Source organism: Nothoprocta perdicaria, unplaced genomic scaffold, assembly GCF_003342845.1.
Source record: "Nothoprocta perdicaria isolate Ctin4 unplaced genomic scaffold, notPer1 scaffold_91, whole genome shotgun sequence".
NCBI classification, from domain to species: domain Eukaryota; kingdom Metazoa; phylum Chordata; class Aves; order Tinamiformes; family Tinamidae; genus Nothoprocta; species Nothoprocta perdicaria.
In genome coordinates this window covers 799,411-814,201 of record NW_020456210.1, presented here as the reverse complement: position 1 = coordinate 814,201, position 14,791 = coordinate 799,411, and the positions used below count along the sequence as shown (strand labels likewise).

Below are 14,791 nucleotides of genomic sequence, written 5' to 3'. Positions count from 1 at the left end.
CCTGTCCCAAATCGGACAGGGGAGTCTGGGGATCAAGAAAGCGCTTCCCGAAGGGGCGCAGGACTTACCTGATGGGTTAGGGGGTTCTAAAATTTAAGCAAACCTCACATGAGGAACAACAGTGGGGGCACCCTGGAGAAAACAAGGTGGGTTTTCTGCAGCACAACTTAACCTGAAGCAAAGGGTTGGCGGCAAAGGAGAGCCTTGGCAAGACCTTGGGGTGACCAGGAGGCATCCCAAACATTCAGGCTCAGTCAGGCAAGTTTTTAACTACATCTCCATAGCAGCAGTATTACTAAGCCCGAAGTTCAGCGGGGAAAAAGCACCAACAATTTGCACAATGAACTAGAAACAGAAAAGCTACAAGAAGCAGCGGGGGCAGCAGGGGAAGAGTTAGTATAAAGCAAACAGACGCAGTAGCTCATTGGCTTCCCAAGATCAAAACAAAACAAAATGCTCTAGAAGGAGATCCRGCGCCGGAGGCAGAGAAACGGAGAGGGCTGCCGGCTTGGCTCAGGARCCGTGAAGTTCAACCCTGTGCTGCTGAGCCCCCATTTTAACCCATCCCACAGCAGACATCTGCAGCACACTGCTGAAGCGGAGCTTGCTCCCGGGAGAAGCGGCCTGGGCACGGTCCTGGTTTGAGGGCATTCCTGAGTAGGAAATGCCGAATGTTAAACTTCTCCCCACTCGTGCAAGCTGGCAGGAACTTCACTAACACSCTCCACGCTAACCAGGAAAGCGCTTTCTTGCCCTCGGCGGGATCTTCACCCCAGTGCCCACTCGCACCTGGCTTGCTGGGGGTGAGTGCTCACTTCGGAGAGTGCTCGCCCAAGCACCGCTCCGGACGCTCAACAGGAGCGCCAAGGGGCGCAGGGGCCCACGGCGCGAACGGGCAAGGCGCCGCCACAGCGGCCTCGCCGCCAGCAGAAACGCCGCGTGCGTTTTTGCGTTTTCAATAAAATCACATCCCCACATGGCAGGGTTTGGGGCGAATAYTCGCAAATCAGTTCTTTCAGTCGGGTTTTCAACAGGTACTAACGAGCCCCCCTCCCAACAAACACAAAATTAACAAACTTAAAAGACACTTTTAAAAMCCCCCCTCCGCGACGCTTCGGTGGGGCTCAACTCCCAGGCGGGACCGCGCGCGGCGCGGCGCGCCCCGCTCGGCCGTTGGGGCCGTTAGGGCCGTTGGGCCCCGCCCGGCGCGCGGGGGGGAGGGGAGCGGCCACGTGGAGGCCGGCGCGGCGCCCGCCCGGCCGCCCTCACTCACTTGCGGGGCAGCCCTGCTCTTGCCCGGGGGCCGCCTGAAGAAGGAGGTGCGCGCCGTGAAGAAGTACTCCTCGGAGTCCTCCTCCTCCAGGCTGCTGTAGCCGCTGCTCATGCTGCTCGTCCAGCTCATGGGCGCCCGCTGCTCATGCTGCTCGTGCCGCTCGCGGGCGGCGGCGGCGGAGAGCGCCCTGCCGCCCGCCGCACGGGGCCCCACCGCGGCCGCTGCTCCCGCCTCGCCGCTGCCGCGGGAGGAGCTGCGGGAGGCGGGGAGGGAGGAGGAGCCGCCCGCGCCGCTTCCCTCGCCCTGCCCGGCCGCGACGCAGCCGGCCGCGCCTCCCGTCCCCTCCTATCCCGCCCCGTCCCGCCGCGGGAGCCGCCCGGGAAGCGGCCTCGCTGCCCGGCTGCGGCCACCTGAGGGGGGAAGGTTCCYGCGGCTCCCCCCGCAGGTCGCTGCTCGCGGCCAGTGTGTGCGGAAGCGCTGTAAAAACCAAAAATCAAACACACAAAACCCAGGAGCGGCAAGAGGGAGCTGGGCACCTTCCCTGGTTTCGCCCTTGGGAGCTGCAGTGCTTGGCTTGGTGCCAGGCTGCCCCTCSGAGCCAGCTCCCGCCTGGATGCAGCCGAGCCACGAAGTTTCCATAACGCGGAGGGCAGCGGTGGCTGCGGCTGTGGGGAGCGGACTGGGAAACACAGAAGTTGTGGCGGGCATAAATCATCCCCGGTGACGAACGGGGGAAATGACAGCGGATCCCTGCAGGCCCAGTCACTCCATATTTATCCGCCGTGGATTTTCTCATATATTCCATAATACACATAGGGCTGGCTGCAGCCGGAGACAGSATGCTGGGATTAAGGCACCCTTTCCTGCGGGCGCCCAGCAGCCCAGCCCTTCCCGCGCCCGCTCCGCGTGTCCCATGTCCATCCTGGCGCTCCCGGCCACCGCTCGGAGCAGCTGCTCTCCCTCTCCCCRCTCCCAAGCGAGGTCTGGCTCCCTTCCCATCCCCTGGTGCTCCTCTGCCACCACCACACATTTACTCTGCTATACATATTGACAAAGTGGCCTCTGCTTCAGCAGGGCGTGTTGAGAACTAAAACAGCTATTCTCTTGGGAAGTGCGGAGGGATGATGCTTTAAATCCTTGCTTTTCCTATGAACTTCCAGCTCTTTGTGCCAGGCTTGGCATCCAGCACATTAGGAGGTATCACAGCTTTTAAAAACAACCCCTGAGGACAACAGGGCAGGGGTGAATGCCCCGGGTCTCGCCGGGGATGTCAAGCTTCACACATTCAGGACAGGTTTAAGCTGGATGCCAAGTCACTTGGCTGTGTCTGGAGGAGCACTGAAATGCTCGCTTTAGGAGGAGGAGTCCCGTGCTACCCCTTCCCAGCCCAGCCCAGGCCAGGATACCCCACCTGCTCCAGGCCCCACACCCCCAGTTTACCGCGTTTCTGGGTTCCCAAACGGTGACCGGGATTGAAGCAGACGAGGGTTTTTAGGTGACTTGGGTACTCTARGAAGCAGCACCTGTACTTCCAAACCCCGGCAGTGCTTTTGCTGTCTCTGCAGCAACAAGAGCGGCCCGTTCATTTGCTTGGCTTCAGCCTCGGGCCTCTCAGCGTCTGGGCGGCCCYGGTGCCGGCAGGAGGTTCCCTGGGCGCCGCGGCTGCACCCGGGCAGCTCCGCTCCACCCGGGCAGCGCCAGCCGCGCGCCGCCCTCCAGCCTGCTGCTCTCTGGCAGCAAGGCGGAGTATTGACCTTGTCCGTGAAGAATTACTTATTCTGCTGTCCCCGAAAGACTTCAAGTCTCRCTTTCTCATGCTGCAACAAAAACTGGTGGGAAGAACGTGTGCCCAAGCTCTTCATGATAAATCTGTTAGTGGGTTCAGTCTAGCTTAATTTTTAAGTCTAGCTTAATTTTAAACCTTCTAACTTCAGCAGTTTCCTCTTAACTTTTTGAGATATGATTCTGAAACAAAAGAAAATTCACCTAAAGATACAAGCAGTGAGGCTTTCCAATTGTGTTTTGCATTCTGCTTGCAAACAGGATGCTGAGATCCTGTCAAATACTTCACAAAAAGTAAGCAGTACCATTATACTGCTGTAATTCAGGCATATTTTTTTTTGAATGTGTTTTAAACTAACGCAGGTCATCCCATAGCCTGTGGATTGGTTAAGTGCAGCACGTTGAAGTCCGAGCTGGAAGATTTTCCACCGAGGTATCTTTCAGGAATGCTGTACAAACTAATGGTGACTGCATCAGCTGCAATATTGGGACAGAAATTCAACTTARCGAAGTTCAGATAAAGTCTGCTTATTTATCAGGCCTATACTTTATTTACGACAGCACCAGCGAGCACAGTTTCTCCTTGAAAACACAGCCATATGTTGTCACTTGAGATGCCACTACCTGGCCCGCTCCAAGCAGAGGGTCCATTATATTGATTATCATGTACCCACTAGCATTTCAAGAAGCTTTAAAAGGAAAAACAAGCCCCCGTTGGRCCTTCCCTCCCAGCTTCCATCTGTCAGTGATTACTCTGCTTCCACATGGCACCATGGGCTGGGTCAGCGTGAGGCTCAAGGGGCTCCGCCGTGCGGGAGGGAGGGCTCCCTCATACCCTAATGTGTGGATTTCTCATACCCTAATGTGTGGATTACACTGCCGTGTAATGGAATAGACCTTTAATGGATTTTACTGGTCCTCTCAGGAGCACATTTTATAAGGTCTCCGTCCTCAGGTACTTTTCCTACTTCTTAGATCCCATTCTTAATCTCACCTAAGTAAGATCTGTCCATGGCTTTTCATTTGCTTATTAGGTACCGCATCACATCTTGAGACTCCCGAGACRGGATTATTTTTGATCCGATCTGACAAGCCTCTTAATTAGTGAAAAAAAAGAACACTGCGTAGTGAAAACAGAGTCACATCTCAAGCATCAGGTAATACTGCATGTATAAAAGAAATGCTACGCTTTCTGAGAACAGACAATTTCTTCTGCAAAATTAAYGAAGCATTAGGTAAAAATAATGCATTTCGATGCCAAAATAAAGGTGACCCGGGAGGAAGATTTTAAACCAAACCCAAGCACTGTCAGGCTCTCAGTCAACTATAACATATGTAAAAATTAAATCCAGTGAGGAGTTCTGCTGGCTCCCAGTTACCACACGATTGGACAGGCAACTGGCAAGAAGAGGGTATACATCTTTTAAAAGAGCGAGTAAATTCAAATACCAAATCATTCTTCCAATGCACTCAYGAAGAAAATATGAAACTTTCTTCTTTTTTAAATCTTGATGAGGCAGAAATATAATTTCAGAATATTTTTAAGCTATAGCCTGCCCAAGCCAGTTAAAAGTAGAAACTCAAGTAATACAACCAAAAATAGTAACGGGCACTCTGTGTTCAAAAAAAAAAATCTCATGAATAAAATCTTAATAAAAGTCAATCCCAGGCAAAGAGGAGCCATGTGACGTGCAGCTACTGCTATAGAGGGGGAAAAAACAATATTAAAAAATCCCTCTGACATTCATGGCTAAGATTCAGCTTTACATTGTGGTTTTGGAGACTCGCTTTAGGGAAAGGAAACAGTAGGTAGAGCTTCCAGAAAYGTGAAAATTGACCGTGACCTTCTCAGAGGGCAGAACGGGAGTGAATAACTTGATTAATCTGGTAAGAATTTGGTCTTTCAACTACTCGACTACTATAACTGAAACAACATTTAGAACCAGATACGGAACTTAACAAAGCTGCCCCGCTTCATGGGGTCCGGCTTCATTTGTTTGATTGCATTAACAGAGTTGGTCGCTCCTCTTTAGAGCAACCTTTGGGGCATCTGAGGAGCCCAATTGTTCCCRAATTCTTCTCTTCTCCAGACTAAACACAGAGACACCCGATAAAACATTCTATAGAGTTTACATTAACTCCGTCAGCAACTGCCTGGTGTTTACATGTTTCTAAAACACACCCTCAGCCCTCTCACACAGAAACTCGGGGAGCTCATTAGAAAGGCAAATTCACCAAGCAGACACCGGCTGCCGGCAGTGCTTTGACTTTCCGGCCCCGCAACGCTCCGTCCTGCACCCCACGCTTGGACTTTTATCCCCATATTCACCCGAGGGTCCCAAAAAGCACCGTGTCGAAGGAGCATGAAAGCTAAAAGCAACATACGGCACAGGGTTGCAGGGAGCTGTAACACAACACTCAGTTTCCACTTAAGTGAAAACAGTAGCACGGAGATCTCGAGAGAATCTCAATCCATCTTTTTARCCACAAGGATAGTAAGGAATTAAACATATGCCTACATTTTAAATATTCCCAAGCCCTATTAGCCTTTGAAATGCKTGACCCCGGCACTGGGGAAAAGCAGATGGCCCGGCAGCTCTCGTGCCGGGGCTGGATACAGCCCGGCGCTCGGGAGCCTCTGCGGCTTCCGCCCTTTCCATTTTTCCCGAAGGGAACCCAGGGCTGGAGTCTCCCTCCTCCTGCCTGCCAGGGCATTGGGACACTCCAGGGAAGCCTGTGGCCTCCTGCCCACCTGGGCGTTGGGACACTCTGCTCCGCTCTGCTCCGCCGGCAGGACGGAGCGGTGGCCGCAGCTCCGCGGCTGGCAACACCTCCACAGGGCTCTYGTTTTCCACCGCTCACACATCTCCCAGTGCGCTGGCACCAACCCCATGAGGGCCTAACTATGTACCTAGTTTTAGCTGTGCTTAGTCCCTATGCACGTCCTGCCTCTCAAGACCTGCCCAGGAGTGAGGCCAGCAAGTGCTCATACCTAGGAGCGCTCCGCGTTTGGCTTGTTTGTAACATTTTATGATGAAATAAAGCTTTCCTGTGATGTTCAGCATGCAAATTATGTTTGTAGAGCAAACAGCATCCAACAGGCAGGTTGCAGAGGAGGAAATAGTTTGTGAGAGGACTCCCCTTTAAAACCAGAATAAATAATGTTGGGGCCCTTTGTTTTTAGTTTTTCTGCATTCCAGCTGAAAAGAGTGGTAATTTCAGATGATCAAAGCGAAGCAATAAATTTGAAATACACCCAACGCAGAACAGGCCACTCAGGCCTGTAGTTTCCTCAGACCAGTAAACTTTCTGTTTACTCATTTCTTCCATTTGCTTTGAATTAATAGCTCAGGTCTGCTTAGTAGCACTGCCAGCAGTGACAATTACACTTTGATTCATACGCAGTGACTTGTTAACTCAAACAAGGTCACTCCAACCGCACTGACACATGAGTGCAGGCTGAAAACAAGCAGCAGGCCACTCCTGAGCCCCTCTCCACTTCCTGGTGGAAAAACGGGATGGGGGCACGTACTTGGTAGGGCAGAAGCAGCCCTAGACAGCCTTAAGGCCCTCTCTGGCTTCTAAAATTTGTGCTTCTGCTCAAGAAGCAGAAGCTCCTCAGACTTCTCAGTGCAGCTCTTTTATTCAAAATCCAATTGAATTTATCCTATTTTGTTCCAAAACCAAAAAGGGAGAGCTGGAAACGAGAAGAGATCTGTGTAATCTCCCTGTTACTTGCACATTGACCCACTCGCAGTCCCCACACTGAATCCACAGCCCTGATCCATGAAAGCTGTTGAGCACAAGCTTATAGGCCCCAGGACAAGCTCACTTCCACCGTGCCCATTCCGGGGCTGTGCTCGGAGCCATCAGGCTCGCATTACCTTGAACGGACATGAAAAAGAGGACAGAAAGAGGAGATTGTGCTTGTCCTTTTTTGGTGATGCTGCAAACACGTGGCCACCTACCACGTGCTGGAATCAGCAGAGTGACTCACGGCTGCAAACGTGCAGGGCTTGGAGGCCTGGGAGCCCCGTTTTTATTCCAGCCTAAAGGCAGAAAGATCCAGCTGTGTCCCTCCTTACAGTACTGGAATTACCGTCCTCTCTAGGTGAGATGTGGGAGCTTCCCAGAATATTCACAAAATATTCACCTTTTCACCTCAAGAAGACTGGCATGTCACTGGAGCCAGGCTATCAACATGGCACAGGAGTGGCCAGTGCCGGGCTGCAAATGCCCCTCTCACCAGGGCACTATCACTGCAGTCTGCAGATGCTGCCAGGGAATCCAGCACCGCCTGACCCCACCACATCCTGCCCTCATCCCAGATCCCACGGCACCAGCTGGAACCTGATTCCAGCAGGTTTGGGTGTTTGCTCACAAAGCGAGCCTTTACCAAGCGGTATGCTTCCCTCCTCGTTTAATACTGTATTAAAAATATATATTTGCATTCCAATTAGGCTTAAGCGCTCTCTGTACCTGAGGCATTTGCTTGTAATGCTTCTTTATTTCAATCCTGTTGACCATAAACAGAATTATTAAGCATGTACTTCTTTTGTCACCGATATTAAAAAGGTAGATTTCACAATAAAAATGAGGAGCAGGTATTTCATAGGCCCATCCTGTGTTTCCTGGAGGAGTTCCAGGGGGTGCAAACAGCCCAGGGCAAGCTTGGCCACATTCCTCACTCTCACCTCAACGCCGGGTGTTTGTGGCGCAGCGGGGCCAGCACAAGTGCCAATACTGGCACCAAAGCTGGAAGCGGCGTCACTACATGGGAAGAGGTGCTCCCCTCAGCAATGCCCGTTTTGGCTCACGCTGGAGCCAGTCCTTGCAACACCAGCCCCAGCTCAWGCTCCCGCTGATGGGAACAGTCAAACTGCAGCATAAGTGGAGRCTGACATAGAGGAAGCCTAGAGGTCTGAGGAGCAAGGTCATCTCATTCTCTGTAAGCACCAGGCCTTACCAGCATGCATGGCAGAGCCGCTACAGGAGCAAACACAACCCCAAGGAAATAGGAATCTATAACAAAGGCTACAAAAAACATTCTCCTACTTTTAATTCTCTTCCCAAATGCTAACAGTATCTAAAAACACTTGGTGCAGTAAAATTAACTAGGACCTTCTGTTTTAACTRTAGAAACCACAACTGTGGAAGCTCAGCATGCTTGTGAATACCGGGAAAATGTGAGCCCTAATGTACTGTAGCTGCAATCTGATTCCYGGCATCTGTCCCAAAGCCAGTAAATCGGTGGGAGAAGGGGCCTTCTCATGGGGCAGTGGAGTCCGCAGTGTCATTTTCCATGCAAAGAACAAGGAATTCCCGTGTCAGATACGCAGGAGAGATCATTTTTGCTGTTTTCTAATAATTCTCTAATTGTGGTATCTAGTAGAAAGTCCCTAGAGATGCTAGGGGACCTAAACCTCTTCAGGGGAGGTTTAGGACTTCCTGGTAAGGAAACTAGACAACTGTCCRTGAACACAGGTATCCCAGAATCACAGAATCCTTAAGGTTGGAAGGGCCCTCCAGAGATCACCCAGTCCAACCCCCTGCTCCAGCAGGGACACCCAGAGCACGGGGCACAGGGCKGYRTCCARGMRGGTTKGGAAGATCTCCAGAGAAGGAGACTCCACAGCCTCCCTGGGCAGCCTGTGCCAGGGCTCGGTCGCCCTCACAGGAAAGAAATTTTTCCTGAAGTTCCTGTGGAACTTTTGGTGCTTCAGTTTGTATCCATGAACACAGGCATSGCATGGAGACAGCAGAGTCTGAGAGGACAACAGGCCTCAGAACGTGTTGCTGGAAGCTCATATACCCCTCATCCGCCCCTCATCCGCCCCACGCCGGTGCAGAGCTGCCAGGGTTTCCCAGTCCCACATCGCCAGCTCGGCAGGCGGCGGCTAAAGCAAGACCCGCGAGTGCAGTGAGCCACAAAGAAACCCGAGGAGAAAGGGAACCTTTCCTGTGGGGAACCTCATTCTCCTAAAGTTTCGGGGCATCTTAGCCCAAAATGAGCGGATGAATTGCTGGCTGGAGAAACAGCACACATCCAGGAAAGCAGGGATGCGGCACTCCAATTCTTAGGAAGAAGTTAGAAAAAAAAAAAAAAAAAGAGGATGACTGTAGGAAAGGTAGAACACATGAAGAGACAGCTGAAGAATGTGTGTGTATTGGAATTGTGAAGATACTGGAGAGAAACAAGCAAGAAAAATATGGAGGTGTTTTTCACTTCTTTTCAACATGATGTACAAGGCACCCTGAATCCCTAATTTGGTCACTTCCAGGCCAGCTCCCTGGCTTCAGGCRCAGAGGGAAGGGGGCCGGGAGAAGCCGATGCCTGATGCTAGCAGGGAGCACGCGGGGCCCCGGCCCGCACGGCCCGGCCTCCTGCTCGCCTGCTGCACCAGGCTCCTCCGCCTGCGCTTTACCGCCAGGCCCTGGCGACGCTGTAGGAAAAGGGAAATGGTCAGAGGGAAAAGCCAGCATGTCCCTGCAGCAGGAGCCCTCCGGAGCTGGGGTGTGGGAAGAAGGGCAATGGCGAGCCTGGAGCTGCCATCCTTGGCCACTCATGCCGTGGGTGGAGCCGCCAGAGCCTCCAGCGGGGCCTGCGCACAGCTTCCATCACGCTGCTGGGTTTATTTTCATCGCTATGAGAAGGCCCTGCTTGGTGCCTGCTGCTCCAGCCCAGGTGGCCATGGCCTCCCACACGGCCAGGGCCTTGGCGCAGCAAGAGCCTTGCATAGACCCCGCGCAGGAGCGCCGCAGCGCTCTTGTTTTCCCAGCACCGTAACACGCAAACATTGGCCTTCACGACCAAAGACTGACTTCTTCTGGGCCTTTAGAGAGGTGTCAACTGTTAGCTTCTGGAAACTGAAGTAAAAGTTACCTCTAAACTAAGGAAACCCAAAGAGATTTGTAAAAAATCAAGTGTAATTGTCATCCAATCMCTCTTCTGCAAACATGGCCACAGACTCCCTCCAGAGAAGCACTATTTACATACCACTGCTTGAGAAATCCCATGGGTTTAAGCTATACAGGGGAACGAGGCCTTCCCAAAGGAAGAGTTTGCGTGGCAGCACCGCCTTCTTAGAATGGCACTAGATGGGAACGGCTTTGAAAATCAYAGATGTTACGTGCCAAGGAGAACCCGTTGGGAAGGGAAGCGACAGGGGTGAAGCAGATACATCTGACTGCAGCCCCCCTGCAACCGCCGGCCCCTGTGCTCGCTACAAAGCCCAGATGACGTTTGCCACTTGAAAGCCAGCCCTCCCTGCAGCTGGAAATGGGTTTGCATGGGCTGCACCATTAGACGAGAGAGAGGCGCGCGTCCACACTGACTAGCTGTTTACCCYCGCGCTTCACCGCAGCACATAAGTTATAATCAGAGGAAGGAAACTCTGCCGAGATCTGAGGGCTTTTAATTGTGCTGGAGCAGCTGGCTCCAATTACAGCAACTCGGCACCGCTCAAGGTCAACTCGCAGTTCAGCAAGAGCCGCCTTAGCGAGTGAATTTACTTTGCTTACACCCCTTCTGGGGAAGGTTTAACTGCTTGCTTACTTATTTTATGGATATTTCTAGCTTAAGAAACACCGCAACAGGTGAAACCCCAGGAACTTGGGTTGTCCCAGCCRTTTCTTGTACCACAGCCCTGAGCAATTTTTAGAGCAGCTAAATATAGCTTCTTTTTTCCTGCATTTGAATTCTTTATTCCAACATGTTTTCGTTTCTGTAAGTGCCATAAAAAAGGCGCTCTGCAGGCTCATGAAAACATCTCTGACTTTCTTCACCGTGTTGAGACTCAGCCYGCAACGACACGACTGGCGCTTAACRTCCAGCCCGAGGCTCCATCCCGGCACGGAGCAAGGAAGGGATGGGCCCTGTCCCGGAGGTTCCTGCTGCCCCCGCAAAGGCRCCTCAGCTGCTGGCAAAGCAGCTGCCCAGCCGGCCCYGTCGAGCGTGCAGCCTGTTGGGACCAACAGGAGCCCACTTTGATAGTTATATTTGATATATACTTTTGTCCCTGCTTTTTAATACACTAGGCTGAGATCCGCCACAGTGGTACAGCTGCCTCAGTAGCTGGAGCATCCCTGGGGGAAACAGGGTGGGCAGGAGGGACGTGGGGACTCCAAGGGAAGGTGGCATCACTGGGAAGCTGGAGACCTACGGATGCAAGTGGTAACACWGAGGATTTTGGAGCACCAGGCACAGCCTCCAATGATTCAGGGTGCTCTGAGTGTCCTAGGCCAGCCAAATCCAATTGCAAAGGCAAACCTGCCCAGCTGCTAAAAACTCCAGGCAAAAGGAAGGCATGGCTTTTGTTTTGTTACCTCCACTCAGTGGTGCTCGGCTGGGTCTCCATACCTTCCCCTCTCGTTCCCCCGCCGCTGCAGCGTGAGAGCCTCTGCTCCTCAGTGGCCAGCCTCCCCGCCATGGATCTACAAAGGAGCTTCCCAGGGCTCATTCCAGGTATTGCTGGGAAGCAAAGGGCAGTGTGCGCTGTTTCATCACATAGATGATAGGCTGAGGTGCATGTGTGAGGCGGCACGTGAAGCCCTTCCAGGTGGTTCCACCCTGGAGAAGGTTGTGCTGGGCTACCAAGGCGCCGCGCACGGATGGGGGCACAGCCAGCCCGCCCCGTATCCCTGCCAGCGGATTCTGCAGGTYGCCTATGGAAACTATTTTCAGATCAGCATATTTTTAAGTTTTGTTTGCAAAGAAAGGGGCGCTCTTGGAGAAAAGCAATTTCCTAAAGAATCCATTTCCTAACTAAAACACCAGAAAGGTGGACACTTTTCCTAAAGCTGGCACTGAGGGTATATCTGTGACACAAAGATAATTGCTGGAAGTGGCTGAAGTGACCCTGCCAAATCTGACTACAGCAGAAGTGCCAGAGATTTTTTTTTCTTCTTCTTAATTGCAGCCAAAAACCACAGGTGACTCAAAAGAAATGAAAGTGTGAGGAAGAGTGTGGAATGACCAGGAAGCGCTGCTCTTATGCACTTTGCTCCGACACAATATGTAGCACGGGGCTATGAAACGCTGCCACGGTCCATAGCATCATGGGCGTCTGCCAACTGACCTTGACCTGGCGGGAGCCTGCGGCTGGGTGGGACTCAGGCCCGGCCATTCCCCACGGCAGCCGCCCCACGGTTGCTACCCTCTCCCTCTGGTGCCAAAGGCAGCGGTAGTTCCTGTCCCCACCTCCAGGAAGGCTCTGGGACAAACTGTGCTGACTCCCCGGGAACCCCGGCCTAAGGAAAATATCAGCTGAGGATTTAAAAAAAAATAGTTAACAAATGTTTACAAACTGATGGGGAGACTGGACGTGTTGTTGCAAAACTCTGGCCTCACGGGCTCTGTTTGCCTCTGTATTTCCTTCTTCACTGCACAAGCTAATGTGGTGGTCTTCATCCTGAAGAGAGGGGTTGCCACAGGTGGTCCAGCGATGGGAGACAGAGGGAGAGAAGAAGAAAAATAAAGTTTTCAGAATCTAACTCTACTTGCTATTGATGCACAGCTGTGCCACCTCGAAGCTGTATCTGCCCATAACACTTTGCATCCTCAGTGCAGTCGACAGGCCAACAGCTTTATTCATAGTGCCACAATTTCCAAAAACTCCTGTTACTTCTGACTCCTCAAACTGCAACATTTTTGAGGTAGAATGAAGTATCACATTTGTATTACACAGGCACCTTCCTCTCCCCTGAGAAGGAAGAAAGGAAAGCAGGAGGGATGACACTAAAAATTAAATCAGCGTATCTGAAAACTGTGGCCAAATTGACTTGCTGAAGGCCATATCTAATCACTTATTAGTACAGCAAGGACTGCAAGTCTGGCTTCCTCACCCCCAGTTTCATGCTCTAATTCCTACCTCCAACAAATTGCTTTTTAATTATCGTAAGACCTTTCTGATTAGTCATATATGCAGATAAAGAAACCTCCGTCCAAGGTTACAGCAAAGGAAAATACTAATCACTCTGGCAAAAGGAGGAAGAGGGAAGAGGTCAGTGCGGAACCTCAGAGYGGAGCATGTGTGTGGAGCAGCCTCTCTCCAAACACTCCATGGGAGATGCCAAGGCAGCGGGCAGCCTCGCTGTGCACACTCGTCCTCCTTCCATGATAAAGATGTTGCACAGTGGCTTGATAAGGTCAGGGTGATGCTGGGACTTAGTGAAATCAAGAGGACGTAATTGTACCGTGAAGTCGCCAGTGAGGGGCTGACCTCATCCCGCTGCCCCAGTGCTTTGTTCCCACTTAGCACTGTAAAGCAAGGTAATCACTGACCATATGTATCTTATCTTTTCGTAAACACCCTGTCAGAGAAGACAAAGCTTTACAAGGGGAGTGAAATGGCTACCTACACACTTGCAAGCACCCATAGAGATGGAGACAGATGGAGACCCATGGGACCTGGTTTAGGCAAGGCAGGTGACTGTGGCATGGGTGTCCACAGGCYCCACTGGCTCGTGAGACTAGTTACCTGCGGGAGGACCTCTTGGGCTCCCACCACAAATGTTTCATCTCYCAGGCACAGGGAAGAGTTTGGAAGAGTTTTTCYTTTTCTCCRAGGGGACCCCTGGCATTATCAAAAGGCAGGCACGCGGAGGGTGTCCCCATGGGGTTTATCCCCTCAAGGCACCATCCACCTTGCAAGCTGCAGCACTCCAGAGACTTCCAGGCCAGCAGCTGCTCCAAAAATCACCCTTAGAGGGGCCTCTTAATCAAAAACAGGGCCAGAGAAAAGAGAAGTTAATGGAAAATGAAGGATGCTGTATACATTTTACAGGAAAAAACAACCATGCCTCTTTATCCCCACTTCACATGAGGAACCTACCAACTCCCAACTTTGCAGGTGGTCCAGATGTGTATCAAGTTGGGAAGTGTGATGGAAATAGCTGCCCATATGTACACAGAGGAAAATACTCATCTAGGTTTCTCCCCATGAGTGCAGCTGAGGAATGTCTGGAGATTATACATGAAATGTGTGCAGAGACAGTATGCAGAAGATGTGCCTAATGAAAGAGATGCTTCAACCAATTACTGTTTTACTTGCTAAGTGAGTATGCCATACCTACTCATACATGATTTCTTCCCCTTTTTCACCCTAGTGTTAGGCGACTTCCTTTTGTCAGCACAACAGAACAGAAGTAGATACAAAAGAAATGGGAGCCACAGAAAATTGAGGGTCAAAGGAGAAARGTTATCAAGGGGAAAACAATCTCTGGATCAAGAATCTCACGCTAAAGATCACAACCATAACAATATGCTCCATCCTCAGTAAAGTGATGAAGGGTCTTTATCTCGTTTTTTGAAAAGGTTATTATATCATTTGTGAAATAAACACTGAATGAAATAGAAGATGAATAGCTAATCACCAGTATATTATTTTTAGAATAAATCAAATCTAAAAAGCCTGTAGGAATCTGCCCCACCTAGCTCTCTGTCTGTGACTGGAAGAAACAGCACAACGGCGCTTTGGATCTGGGCATCTTCCTCCTCATGGCAGTAAGAGACCAGGAAGCCCCAGGAGCAGAGGTGAAGGATCCCCAAAAAGACAAGTGTGTGAGAAGGGAGGCTCGTCAAGGGCTACATGAAAGCGGAGAACACAACATGGCAATGTGACTGTGGCCTGGGCTCTCAGTTGCTGTGAGGATCCAGCAGTTCTTGCCCAGGAATACTCAGCTATTTCTTTATCCTTGGGTGAGGAAAAGGACYGCTCCCCGTAAGGCTGCTGACCC

The 14,791-nt window shown here is 51.5% G+C and overlaps 1 protein-coding gene across 1 annotated transcript in view; it reads right to left on the bottom strand.

Moving 5' to 3' along the window:
• The window catches only part of RASSF3 (Ras association domain family member 3), a 41,345-nt gene extending 39,917 nt beyond the window's left edge, over positions 1 to 1,428 (bottom strand). Inside the window, exon 1 of the mRNA XM_026052788.1 lies at positions 1,274 to 1,428. Coding sequence (XP_025908573.1) covers positions 1,274 to 1,402 — 129 coding nt within the window. The 5' untranslated portion in view covers positions 1,403 to 1,428. The remainder of the gene's footprint in view (positions 1 to 1,273) is intronic.
• Positions 1,429 to 14,791: the final 13,363 nt, after the last annotated feature.